General features: G+C 42.7%; 1 protein-coding gene across 2 annotated transcripts in view; it reads left to right on the top strand.

Moving 5' to 3' along the window:
* The window catches only part of TMTC4 (transmembrane O-mannosyltransferase targeting cadherins 4), a 114337-nt gene that overhangs the window by 43810 nt on the left and 54431 nt on the right, over nt 1–16096 (top strand). For both annotated transcript variants that reach the window (XM_077297077.1, XM_077297078.1), the window contains one exon: nt 35–122. In XM_077297077.1, the coding sequence (XP_077153192.1) occupies nt 35–122 (88 nt within the window). The remainder of the gene's footprint in view (nt 1–34; nt 123–16096) is intronic.

Raw genomic sequence — 16096 nt, 5'->3', positions numbered from 1 at the left:
CTCTTGAATGTGTTACTTGTTTTATTATTTGTAGGTTGCAGGAATTGTTGGCAGGGCAGATCTCTTGTGTGCGCTATTTGTTGTTTTATCTTTTCTTGGATATAGCAAAGCCCAAATAAGAAGTAAGTACTCCTCTTTTATATTAAAGTAACTCTTAGTTTAAATTATTCTAACAGTATAAAATACATATATTAGGCATGTCCTAAAGGCATTGCTAGAAAGTGACATGGTCCATTAGGCTGAAAATAATCTGCAGCAAGCTTTGATTTTTTTTTTGCCGATTTTTCTAGTGCATGTTACAAACCCAATTCACTTATATTATACTGATAATTGTAGTGGATTTGCTCTGCTATTCTCAGGATAGGTCATCAATATCATGTTGGTGGTGATCCAACACTCCGTACACCCACTGACAAGCTGTTACCAGTCGCCAGATGTAAACTGGGTACAATGTGGAACCCGTGCGCATAACCACACTGTTTAGTGGCCGCTCCTGGTTACTGCTGGTCTGCTTCTACTCATTTGCAACGGATCTGACCTGCAGTACTCGGGGCATCCACTAGTCAGTGTGATGGAGCTGTGCTGTTCCGCTCCATAGACCTTTTACATCTGAGCGCTGCCGGACCTAGTAACTGCTGATTAGTGGTGGTGCCAGGTGCTGGGCCACGCCATGTGTGTATTTAATATTCTATTTTATATTGCCTGGTCCTCTCCCCCTTCTGGGTTTAGTTACTTGTATTTTCTAATCATGTTGCCCTTGCTGTAATATAAATGTGCTCTCATGTAATGATTTATTGATGAACCTGTGAAAGACTTGTCTACTTATATATGGCAGCTATAAAGTCACATGGATAGTCATAAGATAACATCCGATCTACTGTTTTATATTTTATTTTATGAATAAGAACTTATTGTAGTCTGAAAATGATACTCTGGATGCGGTATGAAGTACTCACACTATACATGCATTCCCATTTTCTAATTTAAAAGAAGATCACAAATGAACAGGACTGGGGCTAATACATATTAACATCTCTTATAATGCCCAGCCAGTAAGAGATTATAGCAAAATGTGAGGGCAAAAAAGGCATTTCGCATCTGTAAAACACTGGTCATTATTACTTTTGCGCTTTATTTCTGGCGTATGAATGGTTAGAATGGTGACTTATGTTTGCTCTTCATTCTTTATTACATATGCGCATTTTCTAAGTTAACTTTACTCGGTTTTGGATTTTTTTTGTTTGTTTGGGCATGGTTTTGGTTATAATTTTGGCGTACCGTATTTTCCGGCGTATAAGACGACTGGGCGTATAAGACGACCCCCCAACTTTACCAGTTAAAAAATAAAATCTTCTTAAAAGTTGGGGGTCTTCTTATACACCGTATGTCGTCTTATAGGGCCGGTGAATATGTGCCTTTTGGGGGGGGGGGGGGGAGTGATCCTGATGAGGACGAGGGGGCGTCTCACAGGAAAGTGAGTATCCCCCATTACCTTATCATAGCGCTGCAGCGTGGGGTCTCTGTGCTGGGAGCGGCGGCTGCTGTGCTGTGGCGGCTCCTCTTCTGCAGTGTGGGGCCTCTGGTGCTGTGGGGCAGTGGCGGCGGCGTATCTTCATGCAGTCGGGGCTCCTCCGGCATCTCAGCCTGGAAGCCCCGCCGGCAACTCCATCGGTACAATGCGGTCAGGTGGCCTCCGGGAAAATGGCCGCTGCTCAGATTCAGATCTCGTCCCGAGATCTCGGGAGACGAGATCTGAATCTGAGCAGCGGCCATTTTCCCGGAGGCAGCTCAATAGGTGCGATGCGGTGGCCCGGCCGCTGGGGGCTGTGCATGCTCAGATTCAGATCTCGTCCCGAAATCTCGGGACACGAGATCTGAATCTAAGCAGCGGCCATTTTCCCGGAGGCCAGCGCATTACACCGATGGAGTTGCCGGCGGGGCTTCTAGGCTTTGAGATGCCGGAGGAGCCCCGACTGCATGAAGATACGCCACCGCTGCCACCGCCCCACAGCACCAGAGGCCCCACACTGCAGAAGAGGAGCCGCCACAGCACAGCACAGCACAGCAGCCGCCGCTCCCAGCACAGAGACCCCACGCTGCAGCGCTATGATAAGGTAATGGGGGATACTCACTTTCCTGTGAGACGCCCCCTCGTCGTCATCAGGATCACTCCCCCCCCCACCCACCATATACACCCGGCGTACAAGGCGATTCCCGGCGTACAAGACGACCCCCGACTTTTAAGAAGATTTTCAGGGGTTAAAAAGTCGTCTTGTACGCCGGAAAATACGGTAATTCATCATTTGTGACTTTCTGGAAAGTCTGAAGTTTTGCGCCATTGTAATCCAGTACGCTGATGGACTAAAAAATCTTTTGGGATTTTAGCTCAGTGAAAGACTAATGTGCAACATTTTAAAGGATCATATGACTGTTTCTGCTCTTAAAGGTTCAAAAAAAGTGTTTTCAGTTCAGGTTGAAGCTTGGGTAAGTGTTCTGGTACCTGAACTGACCTTTGGACTAAAGTCGGGTACAAGAACCTAAATTTCCATGGGTCCGACCATCCCTATGTAAGATTCATTCACCATTCTACAAATTCTTAAAAATGGCACACAGTTAATCTATCTTGTGCACATTTGAAAAAAAAAATTCTTTCTTTCTTTCTTTCTTTCTTTCTTTCTTTCTTTCTTTCTTTCTTTCTTTCTTTCTTTCTTTCTTTCTTTCTTTCTTTCTTTCTTTCTTTCTTTCTTTCTTTCTTTCTTTCTTTCTCGCGTTCCCTAACATTCGTCTTGGTACTTAAAAATAAAAAAAAGGATCCCAACAAATTTTCTAAATATATTTCTAATACTTCCAATTTATTTTCTCTCTTAACTAAATCAAAAGTGAGCTTTACTAAAGATTCCTTAAGTGATTGCCCACTACTTATTCATGGGAAGAACATCTTTCTGACCTTTGTTAAATTTCATCATAAAATCCCTGCTGTTACATGAGAACAAAAGATTCATGAGCACCTCTGCTAAAAGCATTGAGACATCCCTAAATATCCACTGCCAGAAAGCCTGATGAGAAAATAAGGCTGTTTATGAAGAATAAATGTTTCAGTTAAATGTTATAAGCAGAATATTCTGTAAAGTCTCCTGCTGGAGCCGAAAATAAAGAGACTTACTTTATTTTTGTAAACAGATGGAAAACTTTAGAACTAAACTTCTTAAAGTGTGATCTTTAATATATTAGTAGTAGTTAAATTGTCACTTCAGTTTTTGTTGATCTCTTTCACAAAGTATTTATTTGATACAATTTAAATGTGATACCAATAGATCTCTGTTGGTCTGAGGTACAGTACCTTGCGAAAATATTCACCTCCTTTGGAATTTTTTTTTGTGTTTTCCTACCTCACAACCTGGAATATCAGTTTTTTTTTTTTAGTACTTTGTAGAGTCTCCTTTTGGGGCAATTACAGTTGCAAGTCGCTTTGCAAGTCTGAGCTTTCAGCATCTTGTCACAGGGACATTTGAACAGCAATCTTCCAGTCTGACCACTCATTCTAAATTGGATCAAGGTCTGGACTTTGACAAGACAACTCCAAAACATTTACACATTTCCCCTTAAACCACTCTATTGTTGCTTTCGCAGTATATTTTGGGTTATTGTTTTGTTGGAAGTTGAACCTCCGTCCCAATCTCAACTAATTGACAGATGAAAACCGGTTTTGCTCAAGAATATCACTATATTTCGTGCCATCCATCTTCCCCCGACTTAGACCATTTTCCCTGTCCCTGCTATTGAAAAAACATCCCCACAGCATGATGCTGCCACCATCATATTTTGCTGTGGGGATGGTGTTCTTGGGGTGATAAGCTGTGTTTGTTTGGTGCCAGACATAGGTTTCGCCTTGGTGGCCAAAAAGTTCAGTTTTGGTTTCATCTGACCACAGAACCTTCCTACATACATTTAGGGAGTCTCCCACATGTCTTTTGGCAAACTCAAAATGAAACGTACAATTTTTGTGTAAGTCAAGGCTTTTTTCTGCCCACTCTTCCATATAGGCCACCTCTATGGAGTGTACTGCTTATTGTGGTCGCATGCACAGATACTCCAGTCTCTTCTTCGGAATACTGCAGCCCCTACAGGGTTACCTTTGGTGTCTGTGCTGCCTCTCTGATGTCCTCCTTGCGAGGGCTGAGAGTTTTATTGGGGCGGCCTTCTCTTATCAGGTTTGTTGTGTTACCATGTTCTTTCCATTTGATGGTAATGGAGGTGATGGTGCTCTGGGGAATCATCAGAGATTGGGTTCTTTGTTTTTTATAACTCATCCCTGACTTGTACTACTCAACAACTTTGTCCCTGACTTGTTTCGAGATCTCCTTGGTCTTTAAGGTGTTGTTTGGTTAGTGGTGCCTCTTGCTTAATGGTATTGCAAACGCTTTCAGAATAGGTGTGTGTGTGTGTGTGTGTGTGTGTGTGTGTGTAAATACTGACAGACTATGTGACACTTGGATTGCACAGGCTACGTTCACACGATCCGGATTTACATCCTTTTTTTTTCCTGCCCGTTTTTGGAAAACGGCAGCTAAATTCCGCAGTGAATTTGAGCTGCGTTTTCTGATCCTTTTTCTTCAGCGTTTTCCACTGCGGGTTTCCAATAGCAGTTTCCTATTGGAGCTGCTGGAAAACCGGTGCGGAATCCGCTGAAAGAATTGACATGCTACTTCTTTTTTCCGCTGGAAAATCCGCGCGGATTTTCCAGCGGAAAAACGGATCGTTAGCACAGCGGTTTTGGTTTTCCATTGGGTTACATTGTACTGTAACCAACATGGAAAACTGATCCGGATCCGCAGCTGAAAATCCGCTACGGATCCGGATCAAAATCCGGATCGTGTGAACGTAGCCACACAAGTGGACTTCCTTTCACTAAACATGTGAATCATGGGCTTCATTGCACAAGGGGTGAATTACATGTGCCAATTTTTAGTTGTGTGAGCCTATAAATTTAATTTATACCTATATATTTTTCTCACTTCACTAACTTAGGCTTATTAAGGCTAAGTTCACACTGGGCGTTATTTTTTTTCCAGCAGCAAAACCTGATTTCATAGCAGGAAAGCTGCGGCAAAAAAAATGCATATTTTGGTGCATTTTTTGTTGCGGGTTTTTGTGCGTCTTTTCATCCTTTTTTGGGGCTAACTTGTGTCTCTTTGTGTATGCTAATAAAGTTGAGCGCTCCTAGAGAAAAAAAAACTACTACCTGTAGAACCATACCTCCTATATCACGATCGGACTGGAAAAATTGTGCAGCACTCGACCATGTGAGTGCTGTCCGATTTTTACACACCAATGTCCTTTTGAAAAGCCGTCAATTCCTTCTGTCGCGTACAGTAAAATCACAGCAGGGCCCGACAGGATAGAATAGAAAGAATACATACAGTAAATAAACATAGAATAGATATATAGATGTCAGTCACATAAACAATTAGAAGTTCAAAATTCTGTGAACAATGGGAAAACAAATGGGAGCTGGTCAATGGTGCAAAACCGACTATGAATTATAACATGACATTTTGACCCCTCCTGGGTCTTAATCATTTAGTCGCTGTTTTGGAGGTAGAATAGCATAATGTCACATTAGTCATGGAGGAGGGGAAGAGATTCCTTGTTAAATTCACAGAAAAATTGCTGGAAAGTTGATGGGTTGTAGCGTGAACTCCTGGTCATGTGTGGTTTGACAGTTGCGCGACCGTGCCTTGCTGATGGTGCTGGTGTCTAAATTATTGACCCGCTCCCATTTGTTTTACCTTTGTTCACAGACTTGAATAAAAACCTTTTTTTGCACTATAAACTCAAGAGTGTGCGGTGAATTTTGAACTTCTATAGACTTGGACCACACTGCCCGTTCCACCAGCTCCTCGACAGTGTGCACGCTAAAACTTACCCCATAACATATACAATTAGTACAGTGAGTGTGCAGCTTACTGTACATGTATCTAATTATTAAAAGATTATTTTTCTGAAAAAATGGTGTGGTCTCCCTTGTAATTTTCTTAACCAGCAGAGGGAAAGCCAACATCTGGGGGCTGATGTTTGTAGCCTGGGAAGGGGGTAATACCCTGGAGCTTCCCAGACTATTAATATCACCTCACAGTTGTTATAAGTAGCCTTTACTATTAAATTGGGGTCCCCCCCAAAAAAATAATGTAGGGTCCCCCTATAATTAATAACCAGCAAATTCTAGGCATAAAGCTGTGCGCTGATATTAATAACCTAGGAAGGGGCCATGGATATTGCCCCCACCCCAGGCCAAAAACCTCAGCGCTCAGCCGCACCAGAAAAGGCACATATTGAAAATGTGCCAATTCTGGCACTTAGCCTCGCTCATCCCATTTGCCCTAATGCGGTGGCAAGTGGGGTAATAGTTTGGGAGGATGATGTCACCTTTGTATTGTCAGGTGACATCAAGCCCAGAGGTTAGTAGTGGAGAGGCGTCTATAAGATCCACCCATTACTAACCACATAGTCATATTGTATTAAAACACACCCAAAATAAAGTCTATTAACCCCTTTCTGTCATTGGACGTACTATTCCGTCCATATGGGGTGGGCCCTACTTCCCAAGGATGGAATAGTACGTCCAGCGCGATCGGCCGCGCTCACGGGGGAGCGCGGCCGGGTGTCAGCTGCCTATCGCAACTGACATCCGGCGCTATGTGCCAGGAGCGGTCACGGACCGCCCCCGGCACATTAACCCCCGGCACACCGCGATCAAACATGATCGCGGTGTGCCAGCGGTATAGGGAAGCATCGCGCAGGGAGTGGGCTCCCTGCGGGCTTCCCTGAGACCCCTGCAGCAACGCGATGTGATCGCGTTGCTCCGAGGGTCTCCTACCTCCTTCCTCGCTGCAGGTCCCGGATCCAAGATGGCCGCGGCATCCGGGTCCTGCAGGGAGGGAGGTGGCTTACCGAGTGCCTGCTCAGAGCAGGCGCTTGGTAAGCCTGCAGTGCTCTAAGTCAGATCGGTGATCTGACAGAGTGCTGTGCAAACTGTCAGATCACCGATCGGTGATGTCCCCCCCTGGGACAAAGTAAAAAAGTTTTAAAAAAAATTTCCACATGTGTAAAAAAAACTAATTCCTAAATAAAGAAAAAAAAAAATATTATTCCCATGAATACATTTCTTTATCTAAATAAAAAAAAAACAAACAATAAAAGTACACATATTTAGTATCGCCGCGTCCGTAACGACCCCACCTATAAAACTATATCACTAGTTAACCCCTTCAGTAAACACCGTAAGAAAAAAAAAAAAACGAGGCAAAAAATAACGCTATATTATCATACCGCCGAATAAAAAGTGGAATAAAACGCGATCAAAAAGACAGATATAAATAACCATGGTACCGCTGAAAGCGTCATTTTGTCCCGCAAAAAAAGAGCCGCCATACAGCATCATCAGCAAAAAAATAAAAAAGTTATAGTCCTCAGAATAAAGCGATGCCAAAATAATTATTTTTTCTATAAAATAGTTTTTATAGTATAAAAGTGCCAAAACATAAAAAAATGATATAAATGAGATATTGCTGTAATCGTACTGACCCGAAGAATAAAACTGCTTTATCAATTTTACCAAACGCGGAACGGTATAAACGCCTCCCCCAAAAGAAATTCATGAATAGCTGGTTTTTGGTCATTCTGCCTCACAAAAATTTAGCAAAATGTTACCAAAAATACAAATGTTACCAATAAAAACGTCAACTCGTCCCGCAAAAAACAAGACCTCACGTGACTCTGTGGTCTCAAATATGGAAAAATTATAGCTCTCAAAATGTGGTAACGCAAAAAACATTTTTTGCAATAAAAAGCGTCTTTCAGTGTGTGACGGCTGCCAATCATAAAAATGCGCTAAAAAAACCTGCTATAAAAGTAAATCAAACCCCCCTTCATCACCCCCTTAGTTAGGGAAAAATTAAAAAATTAAAAAAACGTATTTATTTCCATTTTCCCATTAGGGCTAGGGTTAGGGTTAGGGTTGGGGCTAGGGTTAGGGTTAGGGCTAGGGTTAGGGTTGGGGCTAGGGTTAAGGCTACAGTTAGGGTTGGGGCTAAAGTTAGGGTTGGGGCTAAAGTTAGGGTTAGGGTTTGGATTACATTTACGGTTGGGAATAGGGTTGGGATTAGGGTTAGGGGTGTGTCTGGGTTTGAGGTGTGGTTAGGGTTACCGTTGGGATTAGGGTTAGGGGTGTGTTTGCATTAGGGTTTCAGTTAGAATTGGGGAGTTTCCACTGTTTAGGCACATCAGGGGCTCTCCAAACGCGACATGGCGTCCGATCTCAATTCCAGCCAATTCTGCGTTGAAAAAGTAAAACAGTGCTCCTTCCCTTCCGAGCTCTCCCGTGTGCCCACACAGTGGTTTACCCCAACATATGGGGTATCAGCGTACTCAGGACAAATTTGACAACAATATTTAGGGTCCAATTTCTCCTGTTACCCTTGGAAAAATACAAAACTGGGGGCTAAAAAATAATTTTTGTGGAAATTTTTTTTTTTTATTTGCACGGCTCTGCTTTATAAACTGTAGTGAAACACTTGGGGGTTCAAAGCTCTCACAACACATCTAGATGAGTTCCTTAGGGGGTCTACTTTCCAAAATGGTGTCACTTTTGGGGGGTTTCAATGTTTAGGTACATTAGGGGTTCTGCAAACGCAATGTGACACCTGCAGACCATTCCATCTAAGTCTGCATTCCAAATGGCGCTCCTTCCCTTCCCGAGCCCTCCCATGCGCCCAAACGGTGGTTTCCCCCCACATATGGGGTATCAGCGCACTCAGGACAAATTGGACAACAACTTTGGGGGTCCAATTTCTCCTGTTACCCTCGGAAAAATACAAAACTGGGGGCTAAAAAATAATTTTTGTGGGAAAAAATTTTTGTTTTATTTTTACGGCTCTGTATTATAAACTTCTGTGAAGCCCTTGGTAGGTCAAAGTGCTCACCATACATCTAGATAAGTTCCTTAGGGGGTCTACTTTCCAAAATGGTGTCACTTGTGGGGGGTTTCAATGTTTAGGCACATCAGTGGCTCTCCAAACGCAACATGGCGTCCCATCTCAATTCCTGTCAATTTAGCATTGAAAAGTCAAACGGCGCTCCTTCCCTTCCGAGCTCTGCCATGCGCCCAAACAGTGGTTTACCCCCACATATGGGGTATCGGCGTACTCAGGACAAATTGTACAACAACGTTTGGGGTCCATTTTCTCCTGTTACCCTTGGTAAAATAAAACAAATTGGAGCTGAAGTAAATTTTTTGTGAAAAAAAAAGTTAAATGTTCATTTTTATTTAAACATTCCAAAAATTCCTGTGAAACACCTGAAGGGTAAATAAACTTCTTGAATGTGGTTTTGAGCACCTTGAGGGGTGAAGTTTTTAGAATGGTGTCATACTTGGGTATTTTCTATCATAGAGACCCCTCAAAATGACTTCAAATGAGATGTGGTCCCTAAAAAAAAAATGGTGTTGTAAAAATGAGAAATTGCTGGTCAACTTTTAACCCTTATAACTCCCTAACAAAAAAAATTTTGGTTCCAAAATTGTGCTGATGTAAAGTAGACATGTGGGAAATGTTATTTATTAAGTATTTTGTGTGACATATCTCTGTGATTTAATTGCATAAAAATTCAAAGTTGGAAAATTGCGAAATTTTCAAAATTTTCGCCAAATTTCCGTTTTTTTTCACAAATAAACGCAGGTAATATCAAAGAAATTTTACCACTATCATGAAGTACAATATGTCACGAGAAAACAATGTCAGAATCACTGGGATCCGTGGAAGCGTTCCAGAGTTATAACCTCATAAAGGGACAGTTGTAAGAATTGTAAAAATTGGCCCGGTCCATAACGTGCAAACCACCATTGGAGGTAAAGGGGTTAAAGGGAACCTGTCACCAGGTTTGGTCATTACGAGTTACAGCCACCGCCTTTCAGGGCTTATATTTAGCATGCTATATTTCTGTACATAAGCCCCCAACCCGACTTGGAAAAGAAGAAAAATAACTTTTATTATACTCACCAGAGGGGTGGTTCGGTCCGAGGGGTGTCGCTCTTCTTAGTCCGGCGCCTCCCATCTTCTTGCACTGGATGTTCGGGCCCCCCATTCAAGTGAATAGGGTTCAAGTCTGTTGCATAGTTTGGTTGCAGAAGAAACTTGTGAGAGTAGATTATATGGGGTAATTCAACTTTTATCTACACAGAACATGAGGTACATGCATCAGCTTCTTAATACAGCATAACAGGAAGTCTGAAGGACCTTTTACCAGAGAGAAAGTGAAACCAAAGTACAAGAAGTATATGCATTACATTCAACTAAGCATATAACCGTAACAACGGCATCTACGGTCAGAAAAGTGTAAACTACTCCTGCACACAAATAAGTCTGTATCTGTTGCATATCTGTCAACAGGGTCCACTGATCAGTGTCTCTGCTGGATGACAGACTGTATGGGTGCATCATGCAATCATGCAGCTTGCCGTCTAGATGCAGCGGTAGAAGACTGTGAGGTCACATCCTGCTGTCCTTGACTTTTCTGCAGCAAAAACCCTGCAAAAAATGATACCTGCCTTTTTGCAGCATTTTTTCACCACCCATTCAAGTCAACGGGTAAACGCTGAAAGTGACTCTGTCCAAAAAAAAAAACATGCAAAGCACAAAATACTGATGACAAAAAAAAACAATGTGTGTGCATAAGGCTAGGTTCACATTGCGTTAGGGCAATCCGTTTAGCGCTAGCGGATTGCGCTAACGCAATGTATTTGTAGGGGCCGCATTTAGGGGTCGCGCTAACGTCCCCGCTCTCGCAGATCCCCGATCTGCGAGAGCGGGGAACGGACCTCGGGAGCGCCGCGGACGCTGCAAGCAGCGTCCGAGGCGCGCCACAAAAGAACGGCACATCGCTAGCGCGAGCCGAAAAAGGCACGCGCTAGCAATGCACTTCGGGCTGAAACAACATTGCTGTCAATGGGTGCGCTAGCGCGAGCCGAAAAAGGCACGCGCTAGCAATGCGCTTCGGGCTGAAACAACATTGCTGTCAATGGGTGCGCTAACGGACCCGTTGCACGGCGTTAATTGCGACATTTTCTCCGTGCAACGCTGTCCGTTAGCGATCACCCACTAACGCAATGTGAACCTAGCTTAAGATTTATGAAATCTCATAGGTTTTGCTGGTACTGTTAAAAGCAGCTGAAAATTGGCATAAAAAGCAGCAAAAATGCCCAGTGTGAGCATAGCCTTAGTGTTGATGCATCACACACAAATCGGATTACAAAAATACTTAAACACAGGTTGTAATGTAACAAAATAGGTAAAGAGCCGTGGAGGTTTGAATACTTTTGTAAGCCACTGTATGTCAAGAGTATGCACTTTGAGGACAAGTTTAACTACGAAGGCTTCTTTCACCCTTCAGTTGTTTGGCATCAGTCACCTCCGACATAGTGACGGATCCGTCACAATTGTTGAGAAAATGGTTCTAACGGATCCGTTTTTTTGACGGATCCTTTACTTTGGGGTTGTCTGGGAAAAGTATCTACTTTTTGGAGCATGCGCAACTGAAAAAGCGGATTGGGGCGACGGATCCGCCATTTCGGCGCAGACAAAAAAACGTTATAATGTCCGTCAATGTCTAGATGACGTCCGCCAAATTTCGACGGATCCGTTGCATGGCGGATGGAACGGACGACCATCCGCCACAATCCGTCGCTAATGTATGTCTATGGGAAAATAGCGGATCCGCCCCCCAAAAAATGGCGGATCCGCTATTTGAGGAAAATGGCGGTTTCAGACTTTCTCATGCTTTCTCACCACTGTGGATGTGATGTGGGGACATGTGATGCTCTCTCACCACTGTGGATGTGATGTGGGGGACGTGATGCTCTCACCACTGTAGATGTGATGTGGGGACATGTCATGCTCTGTCACCACTGTGGATGTGATGTGGGGGACGTGATGCTCTCTCACCACTGTGGATGTGATGTTGGGACAAGTGAAGCTCTATCACCACTGTGGACGTGATGTTGGGACAACTGAAGCTCTAACCACTGTGGATGTGATGTTGGAACATGTAAACTCTCTCACCACTGTGGAGTGCAGTGATTGTGTGCCTTTCTACAGATGAGGACACCGGACACTGCTGTTATTTTCAGTACTGGAGTGAAGATAGAGGTCTGTGCTGGGCCGGATTACTGACCGCTAATGAGTGTGCAGAGGGCCGTGCTGGACACTGAGGCCTGGTGGTGCCAGCTCTGGCTCTGAGGTTAGATAATAAATTACAGGGAGTTGTCAAATTTTGGTAGAGCCGCAGGTAAGGTGGGTGCAGGGAATGAAGAGAAATTCTGGAGGAATGAAAGGCAGAAAAAAACAAAATGTTTAGAGATGTTGTATATTACAATACAGCACAGATTAGCTTAAAAATTTGGATTTCAGGGTCGGACAACCTCTTTAATGGTTTCCCCTTTCCTATGAATCTTCTGTTATGATTACCGTACCAATGCTGTTAAAGGGAATTTGGCACCTCCTGGGATGTTTTTAAGCTATTAATATTGGCATACAGAAGAATTGTTCAAATAATCACGCCTGTATGTCTCATAGCTGTGGTCTTTTTGTTGAGAAATCATCTCTTAATCCTTTGTTAATGAGTTCTTCCAGGCTGCAGGGCGTGCGGTACCTGGAAGAAATCTCCTGCCCCCGGTATTCATTTGCGTACCACCCCCCTCCGATTAGAATCACAGTGATGTGTACTGGTGGCCTTGGAATCCCGCTCCTGTGCCCTGCAATAGCGCGATTATACTTGCAGTTTCCGCCCTTCTTTTGTTTGTAAACATCTTTTTATTAAGTTTAATGTAAGAAACATAATATATAAACAATTCTCTTCAGAAACAGGTGAATTCTTTGTGACTCATTTTTGAGACAAAACCAATAAAGACTAACATTTAACATGAATAATCCAAGAGAATTAAATTATTTGGAATACAGCTCATCCGAAACAGATTAGGATAAGTGAATGATTACATTTGGAAAGATAATAGAACATCAAGGATGTGACGCCTGTTGCATTCCATGAAGATTATAGTGAGGAAAAGATAAGAAAAGGGTGGGGAATAGCATGGTAGGAAATTTTCACCTCAAGTGGAGGTGATGTCCGCCGAGTTGTGAAAGAGATACGGGTAATATCAAGATGTTTGTAGTTATGTCTTTAAATATTTGAATACATAAGAGTTTCATGGGCCGTTTGTGATTGTCAGGTACTCATCACTCACTCTAAAAGCTTTCCAGAGGGCCCAGGTTTTGAAGAATTTATCTTGCGAGAAATGGGTATATGCAGTGATTTCCTCCATGTAGTAGAGTTGGTCTACCTTATGTACCCAATCCGAAAGGCTTGGACAACCTTTGGATAGCCAGTGGGAGGGGATAAGAAGTTTAGCTGCTGCAAGCAAAAATGCGAGTAAGGATTTATTTCTATATTTGGCGTTATCCCCTGCCCAATTCAGGAAGATAAGTGACAGAGACGGAGGGCCTAATAGTTTGCAAATCTTAGTTATGTATTTCAATATTACCTTCCAGAAGGCTTGCATGTTGTTGCATGACCACCACATATGTAAAAAAGTCCCTATATCCTTAGAATATCTCCAGCAGGTGGCTGTGGAGTTAGGATACCATAGGTGGGATAAGATTGGGGTGGTGAACCATCGGGTGACGATTTTGTATGAGTTTTCCTGTACTCTGATGCAGCTTGATGGGCCATGAGAGTTTTTATAAATTTGGTCTACTTCCCAGTCTTGTAGATCAATACCCAGGTCTTTTTCCCAATTAGAGATGAAGGCTCGTTTTATTGGGGTTGAGTTGATTATGATTATTTGGTAGATTTTGGTTAGTATACCTTTTGAAAGTTTCTGTTGGGCTAGGAGTTTCTCAAAAGTTTTTACTTCCCTGTTGATGATACCTGCGCTGAGGTAGGATTTTATAGCGATCTTGAGTCTGTTACAGTGAAGAAAATTTAAATGATATTGAGGGAATTTTGTTTGTAACTCCATCAGTGGAAGGAGAGTGCCATCTGTCATTATACATTCTAGGTTGTCTCTAATTCTGTATAGGGGGTCAGAAATCGTGGTTGGAGAGCCGTTCGGATAAAGACCAGGCAAATCTATTACTCTAATCAATGGGGATGGTAAGGGCATTAACAGTTGAGAGTATTTGGACCAAGTCCGAATCAAATTTTTAGTTATGGCATTTGGGATTTTTAAGTTGTGTATAAATTCTTTAGAGGCATGAAGTATAGTGTGTAGAGGGACTGGGACCGTAGTATCTGCAATTTGTGTCCAAAGTTTATTGGGGTTATCCTTCCACCAATCTATTAGTAAGGATAGTGTCGCCGCAGTGTGGTATTTCTGGGGATCAGGAGCTCCCATTCCTCCCCTAGATCTGGGGAGTGAAAGCGTCATGTAATTGAGTCTGGGTCTAGAGTCACTCCAAATATATTTCCCAAAGATTGTGCAGACTTTTTGAAAGAACGCGTTGGGGACAGATATTGGTAGCATTCTAGATATGTAACTAAACTTAGGGAGCACAAACCCCTTCAACAGATTCTTCCTCCCCATCCAAGAGACATAAGGGGCCCCCCACATCTTTGTTAGTTCTACTGTGGTTTTGAGTAATGGGGTATAGTTAAGTGAAAAAAGTAAGTGCCAGTGTGGGCTTAATTTAATCCCTAAATATTTGATAAATCTCGAGTTCCATTTTATGGGGAATTTGGTTTTAATGTCGCTAATAATCTTGTGGTCTATATTTATGTTCATTGCCTCAGATTTATCCAGATTTATTTTGAAGTTTGAGAGACTTCCAAACCTCTCGAACAGTTCTAGTACTACTGTAATTTCTTTATTAGGGTTAGTCAGGGTTAGTAACAGGTCGTCAGCAAAGGCTGCTACTGTATGTGAAGTCCCATTGATTTGGACTCATTCAGTGTCTGGATGTTGTGTGATATTTTGAATTAGGGTCTCGATTGAAAGAATGAATAATGTGGGTGAAAGGGGACAGCCCTGTCGTGTACCATTCTTGATTTCAAAGGGAGAGGTAAGGTCTCCATTCACTCTCTTCTTAGCAGTGGGGGAGTTATACATTTGGAAGATAGCCTTTATCAGGGCTGGGGGGAATCCGAAGTGACTGAGGGTCTCCCGCATGAAAGTCCAGTCCACCCTGTTGAACACCTTCTCGGCATCTGTACCCAACAAGACCAACGGTTCGTTGTGGGTGAGAGCATGTTGCATTAAGTATAACACTTTAAGAGAATTGTCTTTGCCCTCTCTACCCCTCACGAAACCCGTCTGTTCTGGCGAAATCAAAGAATCTAATACTGAGTTGACCCGGTTGGCAATCATTTTTGCAAACAGTTTAAGGTCGTTATTTAATAGAGAAATCTGCCTATAGTTACTGCATAACTCAGGATCCTTACCCTCTTTGTGCATAAGAGAGATATGAGCTTCTAATGTTTGTTTTGAGAAGGGTGAACCTCCCAACGTCTCATTTAAAAGGCTTCAAGAGCAAGGGAGTCAGGGTTTCCTGGATGGTCTTAGTTTCCGCCCTTCTATGGGCATTGGCGTCATTTTTCTTCTGCACAGACAAGTCACTGCTTCTGAACATATGTCTGTGGTCACTCTAAAGCCAGACAGCCCTTTAAGGTTAAATTTCCATCATTAGTTTTTGGTGACTTATTGACTAGGGATAAGCGGACCCGTGGATGTTTGAGTTTGTCGGTCTCTCTCTTTCCATCTTTGTCTTGGTACTTCGAACACTAAAATGAACTTTTCGTGAGAAGTCCATGTTTGGAGTTCAGCACTGGACACTAGGTATCTGGTATGAACCCCAAACTTTACAGTTCAGGTTCGCTCATCTCTATTCCTTTCTGCACAAAAAATGCAGCATTTTATAGTTTTAGAAAAGTAGATGGGATTTATATAAATCTCATGCCTACTACTGTGTTCCTCACTGCATAAACTGAAATCTGCATCATGTCATTTTTGCTTTTTATCCACAAATGACTATCAATAATGTTTTGTCAAAGC

This window comes from Ranitomeya variabilis, chromosome 3 (assembly GCF_051348905.1).
Source record: "Ranitomeya variabilis isolate aRanVar5 chromosome 3, aRanVar5.hap1, whole genome shotgun sequence".
Lineage (NCBI taxonomy): Eukaryota > Metazoa > Chordata > Amphibia > Anura > Dendrobatidae > Ranitomeya > Ranitomeya variabilis.
This window is presented reverse-complemented; position numbering and strand designations above follow the sequence as displayed.